General features: G+C 57.1%; 10 protein-coding genes across 10 annotated transcripts; 4 read left to right on the forward strand and 6 right to left on the reverse strand.

The window, feature by feature from the left end:
* Positions 1-115: 115 nt before the first annotated feature.
* On the forward strand, positions 116-4,036 carry SCHCODRAFT_082290 (uncharacterized protein; the record flags this gene model as incomplete). Its single annotated transcript, XM_003032189.1, has 16 exons — positions 116-401; positions 454-1,042; positions 1,092-1,321; positions 1,370-1,454; positions 1,604-1,665; positions 1,738-1,872; positions 1,924-2,030; positions 2,079-2,278; positions 2,330-2,425; positions 2,485-2,612; positions 2,663-2,750; positions 2,803-2,923; positions 2,971-3,404; positions 3,457-3,533; positions 3,699-3,892; positions 3,949-4,036. The coding sequence occupies exons 1-16, from the start codon at positions 141-143 to the stop codon at positions 4,034-4,036; spliced, it is 2,895 nt and encodes a 964-aa protein (XP_003032235.1). The 5' UTR covers positions 116-140.
* A 697-nt stretch (positions 4,037-4,733) lies between these two features.
* On the forward strand, positions 4,734-5,934 carry SCHCODRAFT_01094852 (Aldo/keto reductase; the record flags this gene model as incomplete). Its single annotated transcript, XM_003032188.1, has 6 exons — positions 4,734-4,834; positions 4,892-5,078; positions 5,134-5,192; positions 5,246-5,465; positions 5,519-5,722; positions 5,773-5,934. The coding sequence occupies 6 exons, from the start codon at positions 4,734-4,736 to the stop codon at positions 5,932-5,934; spliced, it is 933 nt and encodes a 310-aa protein (XP_003032234.1).
* Positions 5,935-6,018: 84 nt separating this feature from the next.
* Positions 6,019-8,348, reverse strand: SCHCODRAFT_02625984 (uncharacterized protein). Its single transcript, XM_003031749.3, has 2 exons — positions 8,036-8,348; positions 6,019-7,985 (listed from the first exon to the last, which is right to left on the reverse strand). Exon 2 carries the CDS (start codon positions 7,960-7,962, stop codon positions 6,292-6,294), a length of 1,671 nt encoding a protein of 556 aa, XP_003031795.2. The 5' UTR covers positions 7,963-7,985; positions 8,036-8,348; the 3' UTR covers positions 6,019-6,291.
* A 107-nt stretch (positions 8,349-8,455) lies between these two features.
* On the reverse strand, positions 8,456-9,936 carry SCHCODRAFT_02578573 (uncharacterized protein). Its single transcript, XM_003031748.2, has 2 exons — positions 9,549-9,936; positions 8,456-9,497 (listed from the first exon to the last, which is right to left on the reverse strand). The coding sequence occupies exons 1-2, from the start codon at positions 9,842-9,844 to the stop codon at positions 8,609-8,611; spliced, it is 1,185 nt and encodes a 394-aa protein (XP_003031794.2). The 5' UTR covers positions 9,845-9,936; the 3' UTR covers positions 8,456-8,608.
* Positions 9,937-10,566: 630 nt separating this feature from the next.
* SCHCODRAFT_01171531 (MFS general substrate transporter) lies at positions 10,567-12,702 on the forward strand (the record flags this gene model as incomplete). Its single annotated transcript, XM_003032187.1, has 11 exons — positions 10,567-10,752; positions 10,806-11,016; positions 11,082-11,187; positions 11,237-11,312; positions 11,362-11,433; positions 11,483-11,532; positions 11,579-11,679; positions 11,730-11,772; positions 11,825-11,948; positions 12,002-12,216; positions 12,591-12,702. 11 exons carry the CDS (start codon positions 10,567-10,569, stop codon positions 12,700-12,702), a joined length of 1,296 nt encoding a protein of 431 aa, XP_003032233.1.
* Positions 12,698-14,216, reverse strand: SCHCODRAFT_02542105 (DnaJ-domain-containing protein). The gene is made up of 6 exons (XM_003031747.2): positions 14,156-14,216; positions 13,882-14,109; positions 13,752-13,830; positions 13,468-13,700; positions 13,330-13,416; positions 12,698-13,279 (listed from the first exon to the last, which is right to left on the reverse strand). The coding sequence occupies exons 1-6, from the start codon at positions 14,178-14,180 to the stop codon at positions 12,987-12,989; spliced, it is 945 nt and encodes a 314-aa protein (XP_003031793.1). The 5' UTR covers positions 14,181-14,216; the 3' UTR covers positions 12,698-12,986.
* A 258-nt stretch (positions 14,217-14,474) lies between these two features.
* Positions 14,475-19,142, forward strand: SCHCODRAFT_02501673 (uncharacterized protein; the record flags this gene model as incomplete). Its single annotated transcript, XM_050343113.1, has 25 exons — positions 14,475-14,538; positions 14,587-14,654; positions 14,703-14,759; positions 14,863-14,914; positions 14,962-14,978; positions 15,027-15,126; positions 15,179-15,230; positions 15,286-15,440; positions 15,498-15,519; positions 15,573-15,640; positions 15,697-15,750; positions 15,805-15,839; positions 15,896-15,968; positions 16,031-16,139; positions 16,207-16,291; positions 16,346-16,391; positions 16,443-16,503; positions 16,561-16,751; positions 16,817-17,059; positions 17,181-17,372; positions 17,539-17,708; positions 17,814-17,914; positions 18,081-18,130; positions 18,173-18,224; positions 18,275-19,142. 25 exons carry the CDS (start codon positions 14,475-14,477, stop codon positions 19,140-19,142), a joined length of 2,985 nt encoding a protein of 994 aa, XP_050200045.1.
* Positions 19,143-19,372: 230 nt separating this feature from the next.
* On the reverse strand, positions 19,373-20,515 carry SCHCODRAFT_02626019 (uncharacterized protein). Its single transcript, XM_050345326.1, has one exon. It carries the CDS (start codon positions 20,164-20,166, stop codon positions 19,438-19,440), a length of 729 nt encoding a protein of 242 aa, XP_050200046.1. The 5' UTR covers positions 20,167-20,515; the 3' UTR covers positions 19,373-19,437.
* A 209-nt stretch (positions 20,516-20,724) lies between these two features.
* On the reverse strand, positions 20,725-21,572 carry SCHCODRAFT_02504269 (uncharacterized protein; the record flags this gene model as incomplete). Its single annotated transcript, XM_003031746.2, has 3 exons — positions 20,725-21,247; positions 21,299-21,464; positions 21,524-21,572. 3 exons carry the CDS (start codon positions 21,570-21,572, stop codon positions 20,725-20,727), a joined length of 738 nt encoding a protein of 245 aa, XP_003031792.1.
* Positions 21,573-23,263: 1,691 nt separating this feature from the next.
* On the reverse strand, positions 23,264-24,129 carry SCHCODRAFT_02503789 (uncharacterized protein; the record flags this gene model as incomplete). The annotated part of the gene is made up of 6 exons (XM_003031745.1): positions 23,264-23,395; positions 23,436-23,514; positions 23,566-23,689; positions 23,746-23,865; positions 23,926-23,986; positions 24,046-24,129. Coding segments are annotated over 6 exons (600 nt in total), but the record flags the coding sequence as incomplete, so codon positions are not given.
* Between the last annotated feature and the right edge of the window lie 1,292 nt (positions 24,130-25,421).

Consider the following 25,421-nt stretch of genomic DNA (forward strand, 5'->3'; position numbering starts at 1 on the left):
GTATACGTCGAGAGGATCTGCTGAATGAATGAGTGTGTGCGAGGGCCAGTTGCTTTTGGCTCTTCCAGTTGGAGCACAACTGGTCGCGCGTGACATGGATGATAAACAAAGCCAAAGCTCGAACGTTGAGAACGGCCACGATGCAGCAGCCCCCGCCGCCGCCAGGCTCGACGCCGTTGGGCAATTCAGGACAGCCAGGTGATGGAGGGCCGCAAGCAGGACCCCAGAGTGCGAGCGCGCCAGTGCCACCACCGCCTACGCTGCCTCCACAGTCAGCGTCGAGTGCCAGTGTAAGCGGAAGTAAGCGCCGGCGCAAGAACGACGACGAGGGACCAGCAGAGCCGCGACGGCTGCGACGGTCGCATGAGGCATGCGCGCGGTGCAGGAGCAAAAAGATCAAGGTGCGGGGATAGCCGAGGAGCACGGCAAGTTGCGAGCTGAACGCCCCCTCAGTGCGACTCCAAAGTGCCTCGATGCACGGCCTGTGCGACAGCAGGAACGCCATGCCACCAGGAGGACAGACAGCGGCAGACGCTCACCCCTCGTGGGTACACGGAGCGCCTCGAGCGTCAGGTTGCGCAGATGATGGCCCTGCTCAGCCGCCGCATCCCCAACTTCGATCTCAACAACCTTGACAACATCGCTGCAGCTGAAGGCATTGTTATTCCTGACCACAATGGCGACCCTAACCAGTCTCCGTCTCCATCCCAGAGCCAGCAGCACCCGCCTCACCCGGGTTACCCCCCGCATCCGCCCCCTATGCCGTACCCTCACTACCCATACCCGCCGATGCCCCCCATCCCGCCCCCGGGCTTCCCCACCCCGCTGCACCCGTATCAGATCCCCTTTCCACCGCAGCCGCCTCAGCAGGCTCAGCCACAGACGCCACAGACGCCACAGAGTGCGTCCCAGCAGCCCCAGCAGCCATCCAAGGACAACGGTCCGGCGCGCATTCCTGGGCAGGATCCCGATGGCAACGACATGAGCCATCCCATTGCTATCGCTACTGCATTCAAGGTCGACCCCAACATCCAGGCCAAGGGTCAGTTTTCCTTTACCCACCCCTTCTTGATCATACTTACATCTCACAGGTACCAACGCAAAGCCGCCCAACGACATCGGCTTTGGGCACGGTGCGTTCCTACACACGCCTGCTGGCTTCGACCCCGCTGCGCCCCCGCGCGATCTGTCTAAATGGGTCGCCGTGAGCGTACCTCCCGAGGACGATGCACCCCCGGGCACCCAGCCGAAGCAGCTCTATCTGCCTGCCGACATCCGCACCGTCCGCCATGTGATCGACGTCTACTTCGACCGTCTCAATGTTTGTTTCCCCCTCACGTCAGCTAAAGTTATGCTTACGCTTCTTCAGGTTCACCGGCCCGTCTTTGAACGCTCGGAGTTTGACGACCGTGTCATCCAACTGTATGCGGGCATTGAGGGCGCTGAGAGCCTGCGTGCGCCGCGCCCTGCGACTGAGGAGCCTGACACCCGTCCGGGTGATCCTCCCCAGGTCGAGGCGCGCACCTCGCAGATAGACGCCCGCAACGACCCAGGTACGTTCTTTGGGCATGGCCTGTCGAATCCCGCTAACTTTGATCTTCAGGCTTCATCTCTGCCTTCTTGTACATCCTTGCGTTGGGCACGATGTCCGAGCTTAACAATAAGGTGGGCTAGGCCTAGTTGACTCCATTGAGCGGACGTACTTACAAGCATTCTCAGCTGACCTCTGGCGATCAGCCTCTCCCGGTTCCACCTACATGGCCGCAGTACGACGAGTTCTTCCTGCGCGCTATGGCCACTCGTCCGGATTGGCGTATGACGCTCAGCTCCCTGCAAGCTGCCGTCCTCCTCCACTGGTATCTGTACACTGACGTACGTATACTTCGCTCTATACTACTTCTCAGTTCGCTCACCTTCTATCAGGGTCAGGGTTCTGGTCTTTGGCGCTTCGTGGGCTCTATTCTGCGCTACGCGATCGAGCTTGGCCTGCACCACGATCCCTTCTCGCAGCGGAACCCGCAGACGAACAAGTGGGTCGCCATAATGCTGCTCAATACCAACTCTAATCATGTCGATAGGTACACGTTCACCATCGCCGAGTGCCGGGCGCGCGTGCGGCTCTGGGGTATCGTCCTAATACACGATCGCGGAACGAGTGTCATCTTCGGTCGTCCCCTCGGCATCCATCCCGACGAGACGAACACCCCGATGCCTGTGCCCTACCCGGACCCGACTCGGGAGATCGCAAGCAGCCACTTCTATCTCAGTCATGCTGTTGGTCAGTAAAGCTCGACTCTAGGATTGAACGACCCGACTCATGCTCTCGCAGCCGATATCCAGAAGGAGATTATCCTCAAGCTTTATGCCCCCAAGACGCCCCCGCGCTCCGCGCCTGAGCTGATCGGGAGCGCGAAGGCGATTCTAGGTAGGTGTAGCTCAGCGGCGGCGCCTTTCATGGGAACACTCACTAATGCCCGGGCATAGACAAGATGGAGACTATACTTCCTCAGTCGTTCCGTGATTATATGGGTGGTACGGAGAATTGGCCCGTTGAGCGCAGGCGTGATCTCGTGAAGAGCATCTCGACGGACATTGGATTGACGCTGTTGAAAGTACGTCTCGTCGTTGCGTGCAATGTCACCCTTTCTGACCTCAATTCCAGTGGGCCATCGCCAAGATCTTCCTCCTTCGCGCCCTTGTTGCGAGCAGCACGACGGGTTACAAGGACAAGGTTCGCGCCCTGCAGCCTGGTAAGCCTAGCGACCCATGTATCACTGACTCCTCTCTAATGAGCACGTATAGCCGTCGTCACCGCGCACAACATCATCGTCGTGCATCACCAGCTCATCAATCAGCCTGACATCTCGTTCTTCACCTCTCCATTGCCGTTACAGACGGCAGCTATGGTGCTGCTCTATGGCTGGTACGCGATACGCCCACTCTGCGCTGCTTCAAGCTCAACCTTCATAGGATGTCCCGACGCGTTGAGGCCGTCACTCGCGAAGTTGCGTTGGAGGATGTTACAATGGCTCTCGAGGGTATCCCGAAGTTCAGGTGGAAGTGGGAACGCAAGGACTTCCCTCGCCCGCCGCCCATGATGGTCACCCTTGCGGAGAGCGTCCTGCAAGTCAAGCTGGAAGATGCGCCTGCGCCGTCGGCTCCGGGTGTGCTGTGGCAGGAGCAAACCTTCAACGAGAACCTCGTGGTCAACAGCCCGGACGCTGCAACCAGTCCGCATCAGCAGCATGCCGGACCCACGCACGGCGCTATGCACAACCCGATGGCCGTGGACTCGCCTTCGATCGATGGTGTCATGCACCAGGTGCAAGGAAGCCCGGTCCTTCAGCATGCCCCGCAGTCGCAGGATTGGGTCAGAGTCAAGCTCGAGCGCGAGTTTCCTGCTGGTATGCCGGACTGCACAAACCCTTCGCATTGTTGCCTGACCACCTTTGTTAGGCCTCCTCTTCCCCCAGTTTCATGTTCAGGCGGGACCGGACCAGGCCCCAGGCAACCCTCCGCATCAAGGTCGTTCGGTGAGTACGCCCTCTCACGCGATAGGGTTGTACTGACCTTTACGCTCACGCTCGCCCTCATTCGCTTCTCGTCTGGCTTCTCGTGCTACGTACCATGATGTATCTCGCCTAATCTCTCTTTCTCGGTCTCGGTTCCGGCGCGCCGCTTCTGTTTTCCGCCTGCTGATGCATCGCTCACCGGCGCTCCCGCCGCGCCTCATTCCACGCCGTGCATCTGACGCATCGTCCTCACGCCGTGGATCCGATGCGTCTCCTATGCCGGCGGTCGCCCCGCGCGTTCAGGGTGGCTACGTTGCTGAGATGCCGCCCGACGTGCACTACGGTGGCGCGTATGAATATCACCATGGGGGCCAGGGAAGGTATGTTGAACCTGCGACTGCATGAGTGTTGGGTCGATCTCTGATTGTCATTGTAGGTACTACGACGAGGAGCGTCATCTGCACTACTACCCGCAGATGCAGTACCGTGGCGCGCATCAGCCTCCTTGGAACCCCATCGCCTGAACGTCTACCGTAGGCCAAAAGATATGAATGATTATGATTCCTTTTACTTACAGAAACGGACGTTGTTAGGCTTTTTGCCTCGGTTCTTGAGCTCTATATCGCCGTGGACTGTACACGTAGTCTCCCGAATGCATGTGGTATTCTGTTTCGATGTGGCCCCACGAACTTAAAGAACACCAGTCTGGGATTGCGCATTCGTATGCCATGGCTGCCGTGTCCCGCTTCATGGTCAGCACCACGTAGAGCACACTGGTGGGCAACTGTTTGAAGATCGCTTCGACCTCGCTGATTGACCTGAGCTCGCCGATTCCGAACAAGCGTCTGTCACTATGTAGGTGGTCTCAATACACATCACATCCCCCTCGCTGGTGACGCGTGCTTCGGCATGGGCAAACTGAACTCAACTGTTTGTTGACTTTCCGGGTGCGTAGCCGATGCCTACAGTGTTGAATATTCTTTGCTACATATATATGGGAGCACAAGCATTGCTAGCCCATCGTCAACTCACTGTTCGACCATCTACAACAGAATGCCCTCTTCATTCCCAACGCGCAAGGTCGGAGATGCTACTGTCGGTCCGCTAGGCTACGGCCTTATGTGGGGAGCCTACGACGACCATAGCAAGCTCGCAACAATTCCAGATGACGAACGCTTCAGGGTGTGTGCCCGAGACTACACCTACTAGCAAAAAGCGCTAATGGCCTATGTCCAGGTCCTTGATACTGCTCTGGAAGCAGGCTGCACGTTCTGGGACACTGCGGATATATACACCGGCTCTGAGGAGGCCGTCGGAAAATGGTACGCATGCCTATACTGCCGCCGTGAAATATGTCGGTGACCATATCGTCGCTGCAGGTTCGCGAAGACCGGGAAACGCAAGGATGTATTTCTCGCCACAAAGTTCGGCTTCGTCATGCGTCAGAAGACCGAAGGAGGCCACGGCGGATTCGGTATAGACGGTAGTCCAGGTTATGTTCGCGAGGCATGCGAGCGCTCCCTCAAGAAACTGGGCACCGAATACATCGACCTGTACTATCTACATGTAGGTCCGCCTCGACATTTCAATTGCCCCGTTTGCGTTGACAGTCTCTTCACAGAGGGCGGACCCGAACACTCCCATCGAACACACCGTCAGTGCGATGGCAGAGCTGGTCAAGTAAGTATAGCTATTCTCTCGTCGTTGAGCGAGCGCTTTTGACACGTGCATAGGGAGGGCAAAATCAAGTACATTGGCTTATCCGAAGTTTCCGCTCAGACGCTGCGTCGTGCTCATGCCGTGCACCCTATCACCGCAGTTCAAGTCGAGTACTCCCCCTTCACTCTGGACATCGAAAGCCCGGAGATTGGACTGTTGCAGACCTGCCGCGAACTGGGCGTCAAAGTCGTCGCCTACTCGCCGCTGGGACGTGGGCTCTTGACCGGGACAATTGTGAGTATATTACGGTCACAGATATCTTGGATCAAGCTGAGCACTGAGCGCAGAAATCTCCCGAAGACATCACCGATCCCTTCAAGAGGGCGGCTCCCAAGTACAGCGCGGAGAATTTCCCCAAGACGCTTAAGCTGATCAATGAACTGGAAGCCATTGGAACGAAGTACAATGCGTCCGCTGGGCAGGTTGCACTTGCCTGGATCATGGCGCAGGGCGAAGATATCATTCCAATCCCTTGCACTACCAAAGTTCAGGTCCGTAATTCGGGTGACCGCCTCATCGAAATTATCTGATAAGGCCACAGAATCTAAAGCACAACCTCGCCGCTCGTGACTTGGTGCTCAGTCCTGAAGATGTTTTCACCATCCGCAAGTACGCGGAGGAGATAGATGTAGCCCTGCGCGGTGTCGCTCGGTATCCTCCAGGCATCCAGGAGATGCTTTTCAGCGAGACGCCACAGCTGTGAGTGAAGTAGTCATGGTCCTGCGCTCAACAAGCCTGAAGGCCTCTTTGTATCAGTTAATGTCATCATCAATGTGAATCTGTCATGTGCCCTTCTTCCTCATTATGTATTCGAGCACGCCAACTACTGGAATAGGTCGCCACGATGGTGACGGGGTTTGGCGCCTGAATGAGAAGGCGACGCACCATATTCGAGACCAAGAAGCGTAGCTAAGTCAGTCATCATACATATACATGAATAGCCCAAGGGCGTACGACGAGAACAACAAGTAGGACCGAGGCAAGACGGTTCCCCTGACCTTTCTCATAAATACACGTAGGTCCCCCACCCCTCACTACACAGTGACCGTGTTGATTGCCTTCATGCAAGGTACACCGTGGTTTTATCCGCCAGCATCTCGTGCGTAAGCGTGCACTCCAGCGCCGTCCGCTCATTGTGCTTGCTCGGCGCATTACTATTATGCACCAGCCAAAGCGCGCCCCGCATGAGCCTATTCACCACCAACTTCTCAAAAGTCAATTCGTGCTGCTTCAGCGTAGTCCCCAGCGCCTTCAGCATATCCCTGACGACTGCCTGCGCGTCGGAGGCAATGACCAGGTCGAGCTCCTGTAGCCAGAAGGTTCCCGCTTTCGACGCAAGCTCCGTCGCTGCTGGGTACTCGTCTATCGCGTGTTTGAGCTGATAGTATGCGAGGAGTCGCTTGACGTAGGACGCGTCCCAAGGCATGTAGCCCACGATGCCAGCGAAATGATCGTCGAGGACGCCGATGGCATGCAGACATGCGTTGGCCGTCGTCCAAGAGGTGCGATTGTGAGTGATATAATCGCCGTCGTCAGAGAGTGAGATTGCGTTCAGGAGGTGTGGGGCTATCAGGTCGCGGTTGATCTCCATATACAGCATGTCGACGCGGGAGAGGAATTGTTGGATGGAGCCGTGGCTTTTTCGCAGAGGGTGCACGCATGACGAGCCGCAGAGCATCTGCAGGGTGCCGACGTGCGAAAGCGCAGTGCTCAGAGTATGTGCGGAGTACACGCTCAAGAAGCCGTTGTCCGTGATGACCTTCGGCATCGAGGGCTCGATGCACCAACACGCTACGAGGAGACCGACACCGATACACCACTGATTGCCCTCGTACCACTCCTGAATCGTCTCCGCGAAGTTCGTGTCCATGCTCTCGAAGGCCTTGGAGACAGAGTCCCTGATCTCCGCCCCGGTGCGTATCCTTCCGAAGCCGATGTTGAACTCGTTGAACATCGCCCGACGAGCCGTCTCCGAGCGACACCGATAACGCGTCGACTTGTCCGGCCGCATGTCCACGGAATAGACGGGGCCAAAGCCATGGATGTCGTTGACGCGGACTTCACAGTGCGGCCCCGATCCCACGTATACACCATCGCTCTTCTTGCGCCACGAGACCTTCCACAAGCTGAACAGCGAGAGGAAGGACGCCTTGTCCGCGCTGGCTATTGGGCGAGTGAGCGCAGCGGGCATGTAGTCATACGACCAGCGCCTCTCCTTCACATACAGTCCAACGTCCGAAGTCGTCGCAGCAGCCAGCAGATCCAGCCACGCACACCGAGCCTCCGGCACCGTCGGGTCCTCCAGGTTCAAGAACCACGGCCGGTCCGTGACATCGTATTGCAGCACCGTCTTCGGGGCCATCGACCCGCTCGCCCACTGAGCAATCGCCGGCCGCTCCGGCTCGTAGATGAACTGCTTCGGCGCAGCGGGCACGCGAAGGTCATGGCTATCGAGCGTCGTGCGCGTAGGCTTCTCAGTGAGGGTATGGTCATCGCGGGGGAAGAATATGGATAAGTGGGGCGTGGAGAAGGTAACTTCGAAGCGGACTTCGCTGAAGATGAAGTGGCGGCGTGTACGGAGGGCCCATTGGCCGAGGACGCGCTTGGAGCAGCGGCGGTAGTCGTACGCGGTGGATGCGTATTGCTGCACTAGTTGCAAGAGGGTTACGATGAGAGCGATGAGGGAAACAATCAGAGCAGCGAGGGCAGTTGGGTCGTCGCTTGATGCCATCGGGAAGGGGGGACCTGCAGGTGCTGCCGTATTGTTGAGTACATGCATTCAACCGAGCGGCGGAGGGACGTACGAAGCTAGTTCTTCCAGTTGTTGCGTAGAGTCTGAAGGTGAGCACTGAGGATAGCAATCCTTCTTCAGCTATACCGTCGCGCGCTACGCAGTTATCCACAGCAAGTGGTGGGGATCTGAGGAGGGGGCAAGCCGATGGTGGCGGGAGTGACGAGATGATACAGCGCAATGAGTTTGGGCGCTGTTATCCAGGCCGCAGCGCCGGGCGCTCCTTCACAAGCTGGTGTTGTCATTCATCGCAGTCTGCTGAAGCGCATTTCCTTGTTGCTCAGGAGGGATTGCACTCGCATAACATAGAACATGAGCATGGTGAGATGGTCGAGAGGAAAGGCAAGGGCGGAACCAGACTGTCGCTCGCTCCGTCTCCGGGACGCGGCCCGGTGCCACTTCCTCGTCGCATTCGCGTCGGCTCAACGCCTTTGCCTCATGGATGCTTCCCGCTCCCAGATATGAGTTCCAAAACTCTAGTAGCATAGATAGTCATCAACTGGCGTACGACAAACGAGTGACGATAAGTAGTACATTGGACATTGTGATTATATCTGTACAGGATCAAAGTCCACCGACGACAAACCTAGGACCGCGCTGTCGCTGACTCCTGCTCATCGTCGTCGTCGACTTTGAACACAGGAATCGCCGGACCAGCCTCCAAAATAACGTCTTCATCGTCATCCGACGACTCATCGTCGTAGTACGGCTCCATCGGACAGGTCGTGCCGACCTTCTTCGACGCGCCCGGCGGACCCACAGCCAGTATGCGGTCCCCTCCGAGTATGCGCTCGTCCTCCAGCGCCGGCTCCTCCTCGATGACCTGCAGGTCCGCCACCTCGCGGCGGAACCAGTAGCGCAGGCCTACAGGGATCATCACGCCAACGACGACCGCCGACAGCAGGAAGAAGTTCTTCCAGCTGATGAGGTGGAAGTCATCTGCGCTCGTCATCTCGTCGAGCCCGCCGCCGATGGTCGTGTGGATGACGCTGACACCGAGGATCCCCAGGCCCGTCGAGAGCCAGAAGGGCACAATGCCGATGCCCACGTGTGGGCAGACGACGTTGACGACCCAGTGAGGCGGCAAGGGAGCGATGCGCAGGACGATGAGGAAGGAGATGACATTCTCCTTGTTCTGTCTGATCGTCGTCGCCCATTTGTCGAGTTTCGCCTGAACTCGGGGGAGGGTGAGGAGCGCCGGGCCGAGTGCGGCGCTGATGAGATAGCACAACGTCGCGCCAGTAGCGACGCAGACGCATACGAGGGGGAGGGCTCTTGCTACGCCCCAAACAGCGCCACCGAGAATAGAAAGGTACATGGATCCTGGCAGCGAGAATGCTTGCAGGAAGAGGTAGGTGATGATGTAGCATATCAGGACGCGGAAGGGATAGATGTTGCGATATTTCTTGAGCAAGAAGTTCAGATCCTTGAGCTGGTCAAAGGACTTCGGGATGCGCAAGAGGGGTCGGTCGGCCCTGCGTCACCGTCAGTACAGCCACTCGCTACACGGGTTTCACGACACGCACTCTTCTAATGTGGGCAAGGCGACGTATAGCGTGCCGCCCAAAAGCACGACGCTGACGATAAATATGCAGGCCATCTTGAGGGCTGCGTTGAAGACGATCCGGCCGCTCTTCACTCGCCCCCGATGCTCATCATGTCGCGGAAAGGCGGCGCCGTACCCTGGCGTGGTTGGCGAGATGAGCGACGAGCGCTCCGAGGCGTCGTCAATGTCCTGATCGTGGACGGTATCCAGAGTGTAGACGGAGCCATTGGCATGCCTCGTCGCCGCGAAGGGCGTCGACAGCGGTGGTGGGGTCATGGTGGAGGTAGAGTGGTTTCGGAAGATGCCGAGGCCCGGCGTCCAATGTCCATCACGTCACTTTTGGGACAACAGTCACTGTCGACTTGGACGGCCATCGTCGGACGCCCACTCTTATGGACTCGGGCTCGCTCATACACCATCGAATTTGTCCTATCTCCGAATATCGCTAGCCGTAGTCATCCGTAAGCTTAACTTTCGAAGGCAGACTTGTTTGTCATCGCGTTACAAGGATATGTCAAGATCTGAAGAGAGCCAGAGCGACATCCTGACTCGGCCAGCTGAGATGCAGCCTCCCTGGACCCACTTTCGATCCACCAACGTTCCAAAGGGAACAAGATGAAGAGGCCTCGCATATGCTCTCGCGCAAGTGAAGCGACATGCAGCAGTCCAGCACCCTACGCCGCCATCTGTCGGGTGGCGTCCGTCGGCATGGGCTTGCCATGGTTTGCCGCGTGGGTGGCCGACAGATGGCCGTCTGCTGCCGAAGATGGTGACTCACCGGGTGAGTCACCATCGTGCGACCTCGCGCTTAGGAAGCGTTGAAAATTAGAAAAACCATTTGCGGAACTTCCCCTCGGGCCTTGTGGACGCCTCCCCTTCCGGTACTCGAGTCCCGCGTTCGCACGGCGCGAGGGCCCGTGATGAAATACAGTCATCTGATCCCGAGATGAGGGGAGCGCTTAAAGCACGGACGGGCTAAAGGAAACGGCGCGCACTCCATGTCCTCTCCTTCGCCCACTCTACAGGCCAAGAACGATGCGGTCGTTGAGAAGGACGCCGCCGACCCGTTCCAGGTCGTGCTCGATGAAAATGACGACCCTCAGCAGCGATCTAACGCGCGCAAGTGGCTGACCGTCCTGCTGATCAGTAGCACTTCGCTATGCGCGACGTGCGCGTCATCCATGGTGCGCCTACCAGCTCTCTATGGCTCTTCCCCAGTGTCTGACGCGCTTTCCAGGCCTCCTTCGCCGAACAGGGCACCATGGAGGAATTCCACGCGTCGCGTACCGTCGCCATCCTCTCGATCAGTCTCTTCGTCGAGGGCCTCGGCTGGGGTCCCCTGCTAGTCGGTCCCCTCTCCGAGGTCTACGGAAGGAACATCATATACCGTGTCTCCGTCGGCCTCTTCTTCATCTTCTCCTTCCCCGTCGCCTTCGCCCCCAACATGCGTGCGTAACCCACCCTTGCCCGATCACCATTCCATTGTTCTCACATGTCCATTGTCTCACTCCAGCCGTGTTCCTCGTCTTCCGCTTCATAACGGGCTTCTGCGGCTCTGCATTCCTCAGCGTCGCTGGCGGGAGTGTCAGCGACTTGTTTCCCAGTAACAAAGTCGGAAAGTACGTCGCCCCTATCTCCGCACGGGATCTATAATTGACCGAGCGGTAGCCCGATGGCGGTGTACACCCTCAGTCCCTTCTTTGGTCCTATCGTGGGACCTCTGGTTTCTGGTTTCATCAACCAAGTGAGGCTTACCCATGCCTCACTGCAAGTCATGCTCATCCCTTACTTAGCATGCTAACTGGCGATGGACTTTCCGCGTACTAATAATATGGATCTTTTGCCAATGGGTGGCGCTGATTCTGGTGGGTTGCTTGCGTATCGTTCCCAAGATTCTGCCTCACCCATCCACAGTTCGTCCCAGAGACGTACGCCCCTGTTATACTGAAGAAAAAGGCAGCACGGTAAGGTCTGCTCACTTCGTTACTTTACTTCTCTGACGTGCCATAGCCTACGGAAAACCACTGGCGATGACCGTTATTGGGCACCTCTTGACCGCACGCACAAGAGCCTCGCACACTCCATCGCTGTGAGTTGCTACAAGCCTTTCCGTACGTGGCTTCGTCGGGTAGATATGTAATAGAATCTGACGCTCATCCAGAGCTCTTGCTATTCGACAGAATGGCGCTCTTGCTGGACATATGGTACGCGCGTTGTATTTTGAAAGTATCTACGGTAATTAATCCTCACCGACAGGACTGCGCTGCTACTAGGCATCCTTTACCTCGCCTTCCAGGCGTTCCCGATCATCTTCCAGCAGGTCCACGGCTTCGACATGCAAATGACTGGCCTCACCTTCCTCGGCATTGGTGTCGGACAGGTAAGTCCCTTGAATCACTCCCCACACACAGCTCACCGAACATCCCTCCTCAGATCCTCGCCTTCATGACCCAGCCCTACTGGAATCGCCGCTTCCGCAAGGACCGCGAAGCCTACGACGGCCACCCCCCGCCCGAGACCCGCCTCTTCCAGGGCGAGATCGGCGCCATCCTCGTCCCCATCGGCCTCTTCTGGCTCGCCTTCACCACCTACCCCTCCGTGCACTGGATCGTGCCCATCATTGCCTCGGCGCCCTTCGGCATGGGCATGTACTTCGTTTATTCCTCCGTCTTCACCTACCTCGTCGTCGCGTATCGGCCCATCGCCGCGTCTGCAATGGCCGCGAACAGCGCGCTGCGGTCCGCTTTTGCGGCCGTGTTCCCCCTGTTCGCGCCGGCGATGTACAGTCGGCTGGGCACGGTGGGCGCAACGGCGTTGCTGGCGGGCTTGACGACGTTAATGCTGCCGCTCCCGTTTGTGTTTAGGAGGATAGGCGCGCGGTTGCGGGCGAAGAGCAAGTTTGCAATCTAGGGAAGGGCCGCAGGATGAAGTGGGGACATTGACGCTCCGGGGATTTACGACCATCGCATCCTTACTGACATAGACCTCTATCATATCGCATACTAATACTCATTCACAATAGCTACAGTAACGCTAGCATGAAACGACTTGACATGGTCAATGATTTTTATAAATCATCCACTATCCTCGCGGTGATTGACTTGGCCGCGTCACTGTCCGTTATGCAAGCTTGAGGGCATGATCTAGTATTCCATGGTCGTATAGGATGGTGCAAATAATGTTACACGGTAGCGTACAGAGGTAGGTAGGTGGGAAATATAACCTGTAAAACGTCTAATGAAGGAGAGCAATGTAGACCAATCTAAGTATAAGGAGCATATAAACACATGAGCCAATTTTCAGCAAGCCGATCCGCAGAGACAGTTCCCATTAGAGGGAGCAAAAGCGGCAGGTACCAGACCCTACGGCAAGCAAGGGGAGAACTGGAGGAAAGGGATAAAAATGGGGAGCAGATGAATCACTTAACCATGCGCTCCATCTTGTCCAATATATAATCAACGCGGCGAATAAGACTCGAAACAGTCCGTGGGAGGATGGCGCGGTGCGAAGGCGCGTCGGGGTCATACGACGGGTCCTGCTGCAGAACAGCGCGCTCGAGTACGACGGGCAGACTCAGCGTCAGCCGCGTGAGCTGGATCGTTACGCGCGTCCTTCCAGTGATATTGAAGTATGACATCTTCCGGAATTCCTGCTGCAGCTCAGACAGATGCGCGAGCTCGTCTTGAAGGGCGTAGACACAGGTACGACATGCTGTAAAGCGGTATTAGAAGAGAGGTCAGCAGATGGTAGGAAGGACCTACTCAATGCACGCTCGCGCACGCTCTCCAGCAGCATGTTGATCCCATCGTCGCCCAGCCGCAAAGCCGGGTTCAAATCGTTGACGGCTTCTGTTGTGGCGTCAGCTCGACGTCAGCGATACAGACTACGGTGGCACGCACTCAGCAGCGTCCGGATGACCTCCAGGTCCCCGTCCAGGAAGTCGTTCAGTATGCCAATGACGACGCTCCGGAACGTCTCTTCCGCGTTGGGGGGCGGGTGCGCGGCCCAGAAGTCGAAGGAGGTGGAGGTGCGGTTATCGTACATGCGTTTCGAGGCTGGCTTGCTGAGAATGTCGTACGCGGTGGCGACCTTCTGGAATGCGAGTGTAGCCTCAGGGCTGTTGGGGAATTTGCTGGGCGGGGACGTTAGAGGGTGGCGTTGCGACAGATGATCGAGCGCTTACTCTGGATGGCATGCTTTGGAGCGGGTCAGGTACGCGCGACGGAGGGAAGTGCGGTCGAGAGAGGGTGTGTTCTCCACGCCTGTAGATAGGTTAGCGAGCGGCTCCGTTACTCGACAGCGCGGCGACGCACCCAATATATCGTACAGATCATCGGTGGCAAGGATGCGTTTTATCAACGCGCTGTCCGGCTTGCGTGATAAGGGTGCCGCTGCAGTGCGAGGTGTAGAAGGGATCGCAGCCTCTGCAGCGGCCACCCCACACGAGCTAGGCTCCGCCACCCATGTCAAGCACTTGCGCTCATAGGTCTCGATGTCCCTGTCCTCGTCCTCGTCGATTGGTAGGTGAAAGTATGATGAAGCTGGTGGCTATCAGTGTATGCCCGCTCAGCATCCTATGCCACTCACCACTGGCTAGCGCGTATGAGAACATGAAGGTTGAAGAGAAGGAGAAGACGGTCGAGGCCAAGTCAAGACCGATTTGCCATGAAAGTTCATGTCGCTGGCATGTGAATCTGCGAGCGGAGGAAGATGACGCACGTGGCACTCAGATCACGATCGGCCTCCGCTTCGCCGTTCCGATGTTCCGATGCAATCTCCGCGGCCCGCTCACCCCGATATCGCGCTTTCCCCGTGGTACCTGCTTGTTGTCGTCCATGCGTGGGTCACCTACTTATCTTCGGCATGTTGGGGGACACGTTCGAGCGACACCTTTCTCTCGACCACCATGGGCGTTTTCGGCAGGCTCGTCGCCCTGAGCGTGCTCGGTCTCCCGAGCCTCGCAGCTTCACGTGAGTTCACCGACTTCATCGCACCTTCCTCGTCCTGAAGCCCTCTAGTCGCACCTTTGCAGTACAAAACTATCCCTCTAGGATCCGTGAAACCGAAGGGATGGATCTATGACCAAGTCAGAACCTCGTTGCCGCCCACGATCCGAGATCTAACCGCTCTACAGCTCATCGTCCAGATGAATGGCCTGGCGGGCCATGAACATGAGTTCTATGATCTGTATGTGACTTCCACTACCGCTGCTGTATATAGCTAACAGCCCTTACTAGCGTGTCGGATGTCAGTGTCACCGCACGTGTACTATTCCTCACTAAACATGGATTTAGAGCGACTGGATAGGCGGAGATTCTTTCTATTCCGTCTTGGAGGAAGGCGAGTGTTCTTCGTAGATATCTTTCGGGCCCAGCTCTAACGAGATGGTTCAGCTGGAAGCTACTGGTTTGTGAGTGCTATCATGGTCGCACGGTGCCGATTCTGAGAAACATTGAAGGATGGACTCGTACCCAGCGCCGTTCTCACCGAAAACGAACCAATCAAAGAGAAGACCCTCGAGTTCTTGAACTACGTCCTGGACCACCAAGATGACTCGGGTCAGATTCCCTATATCTGCGTCGTCTCAATCTTCCTGAACTCGCATCATAGGTTGGCTTGGGCCCGAGGTCAACACCACGAAGCCTAGGTATTTATGGGGAAGGTATGCCGAGGCAGACACTTCTGTCGAGATTATTTTTCTGAATGAATATCCGCAGGTACCCCTTCTTCTTTGGCGCCATTCAGCTACTGGAGGTCGACCCATCGCTTACGGACCGCGTCGTCACCGCTATGCACAAGTTTGTCGTCCTCGCCCACGAGATGCTCGTCAACGGCGAGGGCGTGGATAAGTGGGCGGCTACTCGGTGGGAAGGTACGCCAACCTAGCTACTAGGGACGACAGTGGCAATATACTGACAAAACGTTACAGACTTCGTTGTCGTGTTACAATGGTACTTCATGGTTCCGAGGGCGAAGGAAGTTTATGGTTTACGAATTTGCACAGGCTGTATGACAACCACCCTCGCGGTCAGGAGGAACTCCTCATTGACACCATGAAGTACCTGAAGTGGAGTACGTCTTGCCGCTTTGAATGACTTGCCAATTCCCTATTCTAACATTTCGTACAGCTGGTATCCCCTGGGAGCAAGTCTTCACCGAGGAGCTGTTCCCCAAGAGCGCAGGTGCGTTTCTTTATGCTGCCTCAATTGCCTAATCAATCTCACCTGCCTATGCAGTCGAAAACCTAACGAATCCATTCGAGGAGCTTGCTGTGAGTCCTGACTTGAGCGTTGTCCCTGAATTCTTTGCTCATGCGCCTCTGCCCAGTGGCACGGCGTGAACATGGCCGAAGGCCTGAAGGCCCTGGGCATGACCTACCGCTTCACACACAACACCTCTGGTGCGCTCGACGATTCCTGTTCTCTAACTCCATATCCTGCGCGGTACTGACACATCCTACAGACCTCGACGCCGCAAGCATGGCTTGGGAGCTCGTCTTCAAGTATCATGGCCGTCCCTCTGGCATTTTCGCGGCGGACGAGATGCTTGCAGGGCTGGAGGCGAACCGGGGGTGAGCAAAATCTCTGAAAAGAAAATACGGATATATGGGCACTGACATGGTTGTCGCGAACTTCCAGCACGGAGTTGTGTCTCGTCGTGGAAACTATGCTCAGCGGTACCTTCCTCTACACCGTCAGCGGAGACCCCAAGTACGCGGATCGGGTAAGCACTCTCTGTCGCCAGATGTCATGTAGCTCAGCTTCGTCATTTCTACAGGTCGAGCGCATCACCTACAATGCCCTTCCGGCTACTCTCACTGGCGGTAAGGGATAGCCATCTAAAAGCAGATTGTCACACTCAGATGTGCATCCAGATATGTGGGGACGTCAGTACCTCCAACAGCAGAACCAGATATCCGCCATGAACATGACGCCGTGAGCACCCCTTCGCATCTATTGATCCACGTTCAGCATTCTAACTGGCCGTCCTAGCAACCCCTTCCCCTCCGACGGCCCTGAGTCCAACATCTTCGGTCTTGAGCCCAATTACCCCTGCTGCACGGTCGCCTTCCCGAAAGGTTGGCCGAAATTCGTGGCCAATGCGTTCATGGTGGCGCCCGACCTGTCCTCGCTGGTCAACGTCTACCTGGGGCCGTTCGAGACGAGCACGGTGCTTGCTGGCGGTATGTACTGCGTCGGCCATCCTCCTGTGGCATCCACTTCAACCCACCGCCACCGCCACCCACAGATAACCACGTCACCGCCACCGTCGATACACAGTACCCCTTCTCCGACGGGCTCACGACGACGATCATCGCCGACAAGCCTTTCACGTACAAAGTTCGCATCCCGTCATGGGTCGAAGGCGGCACCATCGCTGTCAATGGCGCCCCCGCCAAGCCTGTTAGCCCCGTCAACGGCCTGCAGTCTGTCGAAATAGGCGGCGGGAAGACGGTTCTGGTGCTCGACCTGCCTGCGCCTATCACGGTTGGTGCGTACTGGAGGCGTTCTTCATCGTCATCTACGCCCCGCGCTAGTCCGCGTCTCTTTTGGAGCATCAATACCTGTTCATGGAGTATCATTACTTCTCAGTATACTGACATTCCGCGCAGAACAACGCCCGCACTCCGCTATCGCCCTCCAGCGCGGCCCGCTGCACTACGCCTATGACATCCCGCGCACGGAGCGCGTCCTCGCTGTCGATCCGCACGAGCATCGCGCCGTTGACCTGCAGATGGAGCCCGCAAGCGAGTGGGCGTGGGCAATCGACCCGTCAACGGCAGTCTTCCGGAACGAGGGAACTGGTGAGTCTCTTGATTTGCGTCTCTTCATCGTCGCTTGTTCAGCTCGTGGGCACCTCGTCCGGCCCGGCGCCTGTCTACCTACCCAACTAGCTCTCAACCGCTCGCCAAGCCTCGGTTCTTCCTGAGACCGCCTCAGTACTTTGGCTAACGATACCCAACACGGCAGGCTCCGCACTCCCCTCGCCCATCTTCGATTTCGGTCGCCCGCCGGTGACGCTGCAGGTGCAGGCGTGCCCCATCGACTGGCCGCTGGCCGGTGACATCTTCGCCGCCGCGCCCCCGGAGAACGCGTCGTGCACGGGACCGGAGAGGACGATATCGCTGAGTCCGTATGGGGTGCGTGTTACGTCGCTGCGGTCGGAGAGCGGGAGCTTGAGGAGGCTTGCTGGCGCTCTGGCCATGTTCTGCGCTGAGTAGGATGCTGACTGCTCTCTTTTCTAGGCCACGAAGCTGCGTGTGAGCGAGTTCCCGACGTTCAAGTCCTCGCTCGCGGCGGACGTCGAGGGAGAGGGTTGGAAGAACGTGCTCGTCGCGCAGCAGCCGTAGGATCTCGCGCTGCCCTGAGCGTCATGCCACGTCCCCTGACGTGCCAAGGCCTACTACTCATGACGCGTAATGTCACCCGTGCACTTCCCTTCGCCTTTAGAGGGTTAGAGGATGATGTAGGAGTCTAACAGTCCATGCGGATTCTAAAGAACGTTGAACTAGCTTTCGCTTGGCTATTGCCACTATCTATACCCTGGAAGGATATATATCGTGTACGTACGCCTGCAGCAGGTATTCAGGTATGTCTTCCCTAGCGAAATGGTCTCTCCTCTCCGGCCATCTCATCGCCTTGTATAGCGAGCTAAGGTACGTCCACTGATTCCCCACCGCCCGCAGCTGCTCACCGTATTATACAGACAGATTTGTGACATGCAGAAACAGGACGGAACCGACGAAAGCGACTCTTCCTGCTCAAAACAATCTGGAGATACGATACAATTGAGCATGGCCCTTTACGAGCAGCACCGCGTTCAGCAATGCTTGCGACGCATAATGGACAAGGCCGTCTGGGAGCCCGATGACACCGCCGAATTCGACTGCATGCACTACGACGGCGATTACGCCCTTGACCGCGCCGTCGACCGCCTCGCGCTCCCCAGCGGCGCGCACATCCTCGACATCGGCGCCGGTTACGGCAGCACCGGCCGCTACCTCCACACCGAGCACGGCCTGCGCGTCACCGGCCTCGAGCTGCAGAAGGACATCCACGACGTCGCCGCGCTCATCAATGCGCGCCAGACCATGCCTGCGGACGCTATACGCGCCGTGCAGGGCGACATCCTCGACGACGCGACGCTCGCCCGCCTTGACGACCAGTACGACGGTGCGGTCTCCTTCCTCACCATCCTGCACATCCCCGACCGCGCGCCGCTCTTCGCGCGCCTGGCGGCGCTGGTGCGCCCCGGCGGGCGCGTGTACATTGAAGACTACGTACGCGGGCGCGAGCTCACTGAGGACGAGTCGCGGCGCCTGGCGAAGATCGTGGCATGTCCATACCTGCCAGACCGCTCGACATACAGGAAGCAGGTCAGAGCCGCGGGCTTCCGGGTGTTGTGCAACGAGGACGTGAGCGCGACGTGGAAGCGATTTACGCGGGCAAGGGCAGAGACATATGCGCGACGGACCGACGCAGTTCCATCGATGGTGACCTTCTATGACACGGTGGCGGAGCTCTTTACGAACGGGGCGGTTGAGGGAATGTGCCTTACTTTGGAACGTCGCTGAGGAGCAAAGAGAGACATCTACTATTTTTGTCGATGTACAGGACTATTTGAGGGACGTTGACGTTGCATGCTCGATCTCACACGAAAGATAGGACAAAATATCGGTGATTCCATATGTATAAGGTAGACAGTGTGATAGTACGATGCTGGGAGTACAATGCAGTACAGTGGTACAAGTCCTTGCGTGCTGAAAAAGTCCAGAAGTGTCTCCAAAATCCAGATTCGAAAAGTCCTTTGTCCCAAATCAGGATGTCCGATCCACGCGAATGAGTAAGGGATAGAAAGCTATAATAGTATCAATGCTGCGCATGCATATGCACCTTCTTCGTCTTTGCCCAGCTCGCCTTGAGCCTTCGTTCAGTCCTAATGACCGAGAACTGCATTCCGAGGTGAGCAGCAAGCATCTTCTGTCGCAAATGCTCGGCGAGGCTGAAGGATTCTTGATGCGCCTGCTCGCTCGATTCCTCATCTAATGATTCGGCATCGATCTCACTTTCCTGAGGCTCCGGCGATGATGTGTAATCTTCGTAAAAGACGTCGTGCGAGTATTCTTCGTCGTAAAGGGGGGAGTCCGCCTGCGGGTGCGGCCTGTGCAGGCGGAGTGCGCGGCGCACTGCGGCGCATGAGGAGGTCGTGGAGGTCGTGGATGAGCGAGGGCGCGTCACGGGCGTCTGCCAGCCTTCCTGCGGCGACGGCTTCGGGATGGATGATCGAATAGGGGACTGTGCCCGCCCGCTAAGCCACACGCGTCGGTCTGCGTCGAGCTGCTCCTCGTACGCCTCAGTCGTCGTTTGCCTGATGATAGGTGGTGTGGGAGGAAGCGCAAAGGGGTGGTAGTCGGGGTCGTGCATCTCTCCGTCCGCGTCGACGTAGTACGCGGCACTGAACGAGTTGTAGGGTTTAGGAGAGTAAGAGGCGTCCATGATGAAGGCGAGGTCCCAGTCATCGGGCTTTCCCCCGTAGGAGTGGCCCGAGTGACGCTGCTTGCCGCCGAAGAAGGTGTGGTCGAACGACGAGGGGAACATGTTGGTGTACTGGTTGACGTTGAGAGGGAGTGTTGCTGTATCCAGAGCCTTATATAGCTGGAGAGGGAAGTCTGAGCCGTCTGAGCGTGTCGCGTAGTGACGCACGAGAGGGCGGTGCGTACGAGTCGAACTCTGAAAGACATCGTAGTTATGTGCTTTATGTGGACTGGATGAAACGAGACAGTGGGAGAGGGCCTACGACCGTCCCGCCGATTGCACTGGACCTTTACGCACACGCTCCTTCGGTCATCATTGACCTTGGCGTGAGGCTCTTCAACTGTTCTCACATATATACTTTCACTCAAAGCGATAGAATTATCGAGGCTGTCCAGGTGAAGGCGGGGAGAGGGGATGACGAACGTGAGAGACATCTTTGCTGCTGCAGGGCGCGCAGGGGAAAGCGTGACGTGACGGTTTCGGAAGATGCCGCTGGTCACTGTTGAATTTCTCCCTCCGCCCTCTACACCGCACAAAGACAACACTGACATGTTTGAAGATGAATGGAACCCTTCGTCTGGATGAATTCGATTAAATTTGGTTTCTGAGGTAGCGAGCATATCAATGCAAATCATCGAACCCCGGCAACCCCCATCGCTCATCTGCCTCGCTTCCTCTCCTCAGCGCCAACAGCACCGACGCCCACGCACACACCATCCCCGCCAGCCCCTCGTACAAGCTATGCGGCCGATCCGGCGTCCCCATCTTCGCCACCACCTCCGGCATCAGCACCAGATGCGCCAAATGCGCCGCCCTCGCCACATTTTCCCTTGCCTTCTCCTCCTGCCGCGCGCGCGTCTCCAGCCCGCCCGGGCCCTCCACGCGGCCCTTCCCGCTCCCATCTTCGACTGCAATCGCGCGATGAGCATACAGCCTTGCGGCGGCGAGGAGCGCGAAGATGGAGCCCGCGGTGCCGTGGCAGGCGCCGGGGCCCTTGCGGAGGAGGCCGTGGCGGTAGACGAGGTTCGCGGCGCGGTCGACGGCGCGAAGGGCGCTGGGGACGCGGCGGGCGTATCGCGCGGCCGACGAGTGCTGGAGGGCGCGCGAGAGGAGCATGAGTACGCCTGGGGCGCCGTGGCACCATCTTGGGAGGCTCGTCAGCTATGGTAGAGGGTTGACAGGATACGAAACTTACTGGATGAGCTCGTTCACGTCGTATGCGGTGTGCGCTGGCGCCTTGGACGGCCAGTTGCCGTCTTCGTCTTGGATGGATATGAACCAGTCGACGGTGTCCCAGATATCGTCGTAAGCTTCGGTCAGTACGTGAGTGGGGCACTGAAGCAGGACGTTCAGAATCCCGGCTGTGGAAACGAAGTCAGCCCAGTTATTCTGGAAAAGGCTCGTGGTCGGAAAAGCTCACCGACGCCATGCGCTCCGCCCAAGTACCGTTTCGCGTGCCAGGACCACATAAGACGGGGTCCTGCGTCGGATCGTAGCTGAGCAGCGTATTCCTTAGCACCGTAGCGGCCGCGCGCAATGATATTCGCTGCAATCCGCTCGATGTTCCCGTCGCTGATGACATTTGAATCGTTCACAGCCAGCCCGACTTCGGTAACAGTATCCTCGGAGAACGAACGACGAAGGCGCAGCAGGGCGTACAAGAAGCCAGCGCGGCCATACAGTACTTCGCAGCCATCGTCGTCCGACACCGCAGTTTCCATCACGATGTCTTGGGACGCGCGTTCGATGATCTGCAGGCATTTCTGCCATGGGTACTTGTGAGAGTCGTTCGTCTTCGTGTGGATGAGCATGAGCGTCGCTAGGCCAACCGACGTCTCGAGGAATGAGCTCCTTGCCGGCGTCCTCGGTTTGTGAAGGACGGAGGGGAAAAGGTGGAGTGCGGTAGTCAGGTATCGATCGTTCACGACTAGGAAGTCCTCTTCATCGCCTATTCCCGCTTCTTCGGCCAGCGAGGCGAGGTGGGTGTTCATGAGTACTATGCCTTCAGCGATTGTGAGCGAGAGCGAGGGCCATGCGAAAGGGGGCGCACCTGATATCCCAACGTATACACCTGGATCGCCTTGCACATCATTCACCTCCTTCAGTACTCGGTCCACGCTCGCATTGAGGGCTTTCAGGATATCATGCTCGATCTCGGGCAACTCCTCGTCGGATGGGGGTCGATGGTTGTGGGAGATATGCCGTTTCCCAGCCATTTTCAGGATCAATGGTCGTCTCCTGTTGCTTTGACAATCCTCCGGCTGGCGAGGAGGTGATCTCTAGTGCAAAGACGAGTTGAGAAGGCAAGCAGGTCCTGTATTCCTCCAAGCGTGGATATGGATTGCTTGCGTATGATATCATGGGTAGGGCGGAGGCTTTGAGGAACATTCCATATCATCGTTGTCGCCGGAGAATCCCTGTGACCTCAGTTAGACGGGTTGTGCGATGCGAGGAAGCGAAGTCCATTGCCGACGACGGGGAGCTCGGTGGCAACGGTAGCGGGACTATCGGGCCGACAGCCGGCGAACATCTGGGCCGTGCTTGGGCTAAGTTCGAGTTGGAAGTATTCATGGTGCCGCGGCTTTACCCATACTACTTGTCAATTATGGGGGCCCGTCGCTCATCCCTCTACAGTCTGACCATCGCACCCGATGGCACCAGTATCCAGAACTTGCCGAAAGCTGTTCTGTTCGTACGCTGTTGGGATTTGACGTCGAAGGTAGTCTCTGAAATTCTCTGAAATGCCAGTCCTTGACACGAGTCCCAACCCCATCTATTACTATGCATTGTGCAGTAAGCCGTCGAGGTTCGAGTACGAGCACTCGCCGATCCTCCGAATAATCGTTGTGCATCCGAGCGTGTTTGTTCTGGATTTTGGTCCTTTCGCCCCAGCACGCAGATAAAACCAGGTCAACTTGTATTCCTTGGAAAACATCTAAGGCATTCGATTGAGGCGTCGCCACGTACTTGGACTGTCACAGGACCGCATCACTTGCAGACAGCCTTGTACGCTGACTTGGTCTCCGATCCAATAACGGAATCAACGCTCATGTATAGCGTGCGCTCCTTGTCGCTCAGAATGTACTCGATGTTGAGTGCCCCTGCATGTATGTAGAGAGAAGTCAGCAATGTGTTGCGAGGGCTAGCACAAAGAGTTCCGTTACGCACACCAGTAATGACCGTCGATCTTCTTCGAGTACTCGAACCAAACCCAACCCTTCGCGACGAAGGGTACCTGGGCCGAACCCTCCGTGGTGCAGGTCTTGGTGTTGAGCTGGGTCATCATGGAAATCTAGTTAAGAAAAGCGAGGAAATGCAGGGGAGATACGCACATCAAGCTTGCAAGTCTTGCCATCGGCATGGGTCGCCACAACCTTCGTCGTGACCTGGTGGTTCGAGGTCCCGGAAGTGCTGGACAGGTCGTGGTAAACGTTAGCCGCGCACTGGCGCAGTACTCCGAACGCGTACGTTTCTCCGTGGCTGTTTGCGACCTGAGTACTGATCGTCGTGCTTCCGCCGATCTCCGCCACTTCGGGGATGGAAAATTTGGCACCGTAGGTGACGCCGATCCCGAAGGAGGTCTGCTCTGAGCATAACGGGATCAGTTGGATGACAATAATGCAGCGGCGCTCAGCAACTTACTGGTTGTCGTGGTCTCGACCTTGTAATCCGTCCCCGTCGTCACGGAGAGCTCAACAGAACCGGACGTTCCGATGATAACGCCCTCAACCGTCTGTACGTTGGTCGAGCACTTCGGTTTCCCTGAGCCAGTGATCAGCGTCACGGAGAAGATTGAGACTGCGCCAAAGTGTCGATACTGACCGTTGACGGCAATGTCTACCGGCTTGGTCCCAATACAGATCGTGGCAGGTTTTTCGGGATACTGCGCAAGTCAAGCATCGGAAACAAACATCGCGAACGAGGGCAATGAGAGTCACTCACCTCTTTCTCGTTGGTTATGATGGTCCTACTGCTCTTGCCAAATTCCTTATCCGCTGCGGCAGCGAGCTTCTTCCAACCGGGGACTATCTATCGTTCAGCCTGGAACGACGGTTGCGGCATCCGCACTCACTGCTCTGCGCTGTCTTCGCATCCATCGCAGTGCATCCTCCGGCTCGGGGGCTCAGCGAGGAGGACGTGCTGTTCCCCATCATGCCAAGGCTCTCGCCATGCTCATTGAACGCGTAGATGGTCCCCGTACCCGGGTCGGCGGCGAGAAAAGTCGCATCGCGCGACCTGAGGTCAAGGCGGCGCGACTCAGGGGCAGGCGACGCCTGAGCAGTAGGGCATGCGTGATGAAGAAGGGCCACAGCAATGAAAATGAGTGAGAGCATGCGGGGAAGCATTGGTGGATGTGGCTTCTGAAGGAGTGAGTGGAGGCTGCTACTGCTGGCAAGAAACTGGAGTATATGTGGAAAGGTGAGCATCTTATATACGACCGCACTCGACGTGGACCTACGTGAAGTGTACAGAAACGGACTGACGGCGTCGAATCGCAGGAGATCAGCGGTGTCGAATCCAGACGCGGGATATAGAGAAACTGACAAAGCGCATAGTGGCGCGACGACACCTTCCACTAGATATGATTCAACAGTACTGTACGACCGAATAACGTGTAGAGCCGGATAGTAAATGCAGATCTTGACTGTTGTCGTTCCACGCGCGTGCCATTTCTGACAGAGAGCGGACTCGCTCGGTAGGACAGAGAGAGGCTCCTCAAAGCCCATTGAGATAGCGACAATCTCGTTGAGTAGGAGAGAGGGACCCAGGTTTGAAAGCCCCCGGGACTTCAAGTTGAGATGGGCGATGTTCGACAGTAACAATTCGAGACGCCACGGTCGACATTGACAGTGAACGTATGAAGTGCGCTCGAGCCTACGTAGTTCGCGTTGTGTCGAGATGCGGCGAATATGAAGTCTTGCTATCCGCTATACAGTAGGTGAACCTGCGGCCTCTCAGGACGGAAAGCCGAGGAATTTGTGTCAATGATCGACCAGCGGTGGCAGGGTTTCCAGCCGCCCTCCTCTTTTCCCAGAGTCCTGAGGGTGACAGGCCAAGGAGGGTACTATACCAGTCATTCGAAGTGATTCGGAGCAACTCTGTGTGTATTGGGAGGATGTTGAAGTCGGAAAGACGGGTTTGGAATTTGGAGAACAAAATCGTGGGAAAGAATTTGGGCACGTGTCTGTCGCACGTGCCAAGCGCCTCTCGTCGCCCACACCTCGTCCTGAGACGGTCGAGGTGTATGTGGCACGGTGATTCTCTCAAGTGCATATATCATAATGACCACCGTATCAGGTAGCGGAAATTTCAGGCTT

The sequence above is a fragment of the Schizophyllum commune genome, assembly GCF_000143185.2.
Source record: "Schizophyllum commune H4-8 unplaced genomic scaffold SCHCOscaffold_6, whole genome shotgun sequence".
Taxonomy (NCBI): domain Eukaryota; kingdom Fungi; phylum Basidiomycota; class Agaricomycetes; order Agaricales; family Schizophyllaceae; genus Schizophyllum; species Schizophyllum commune.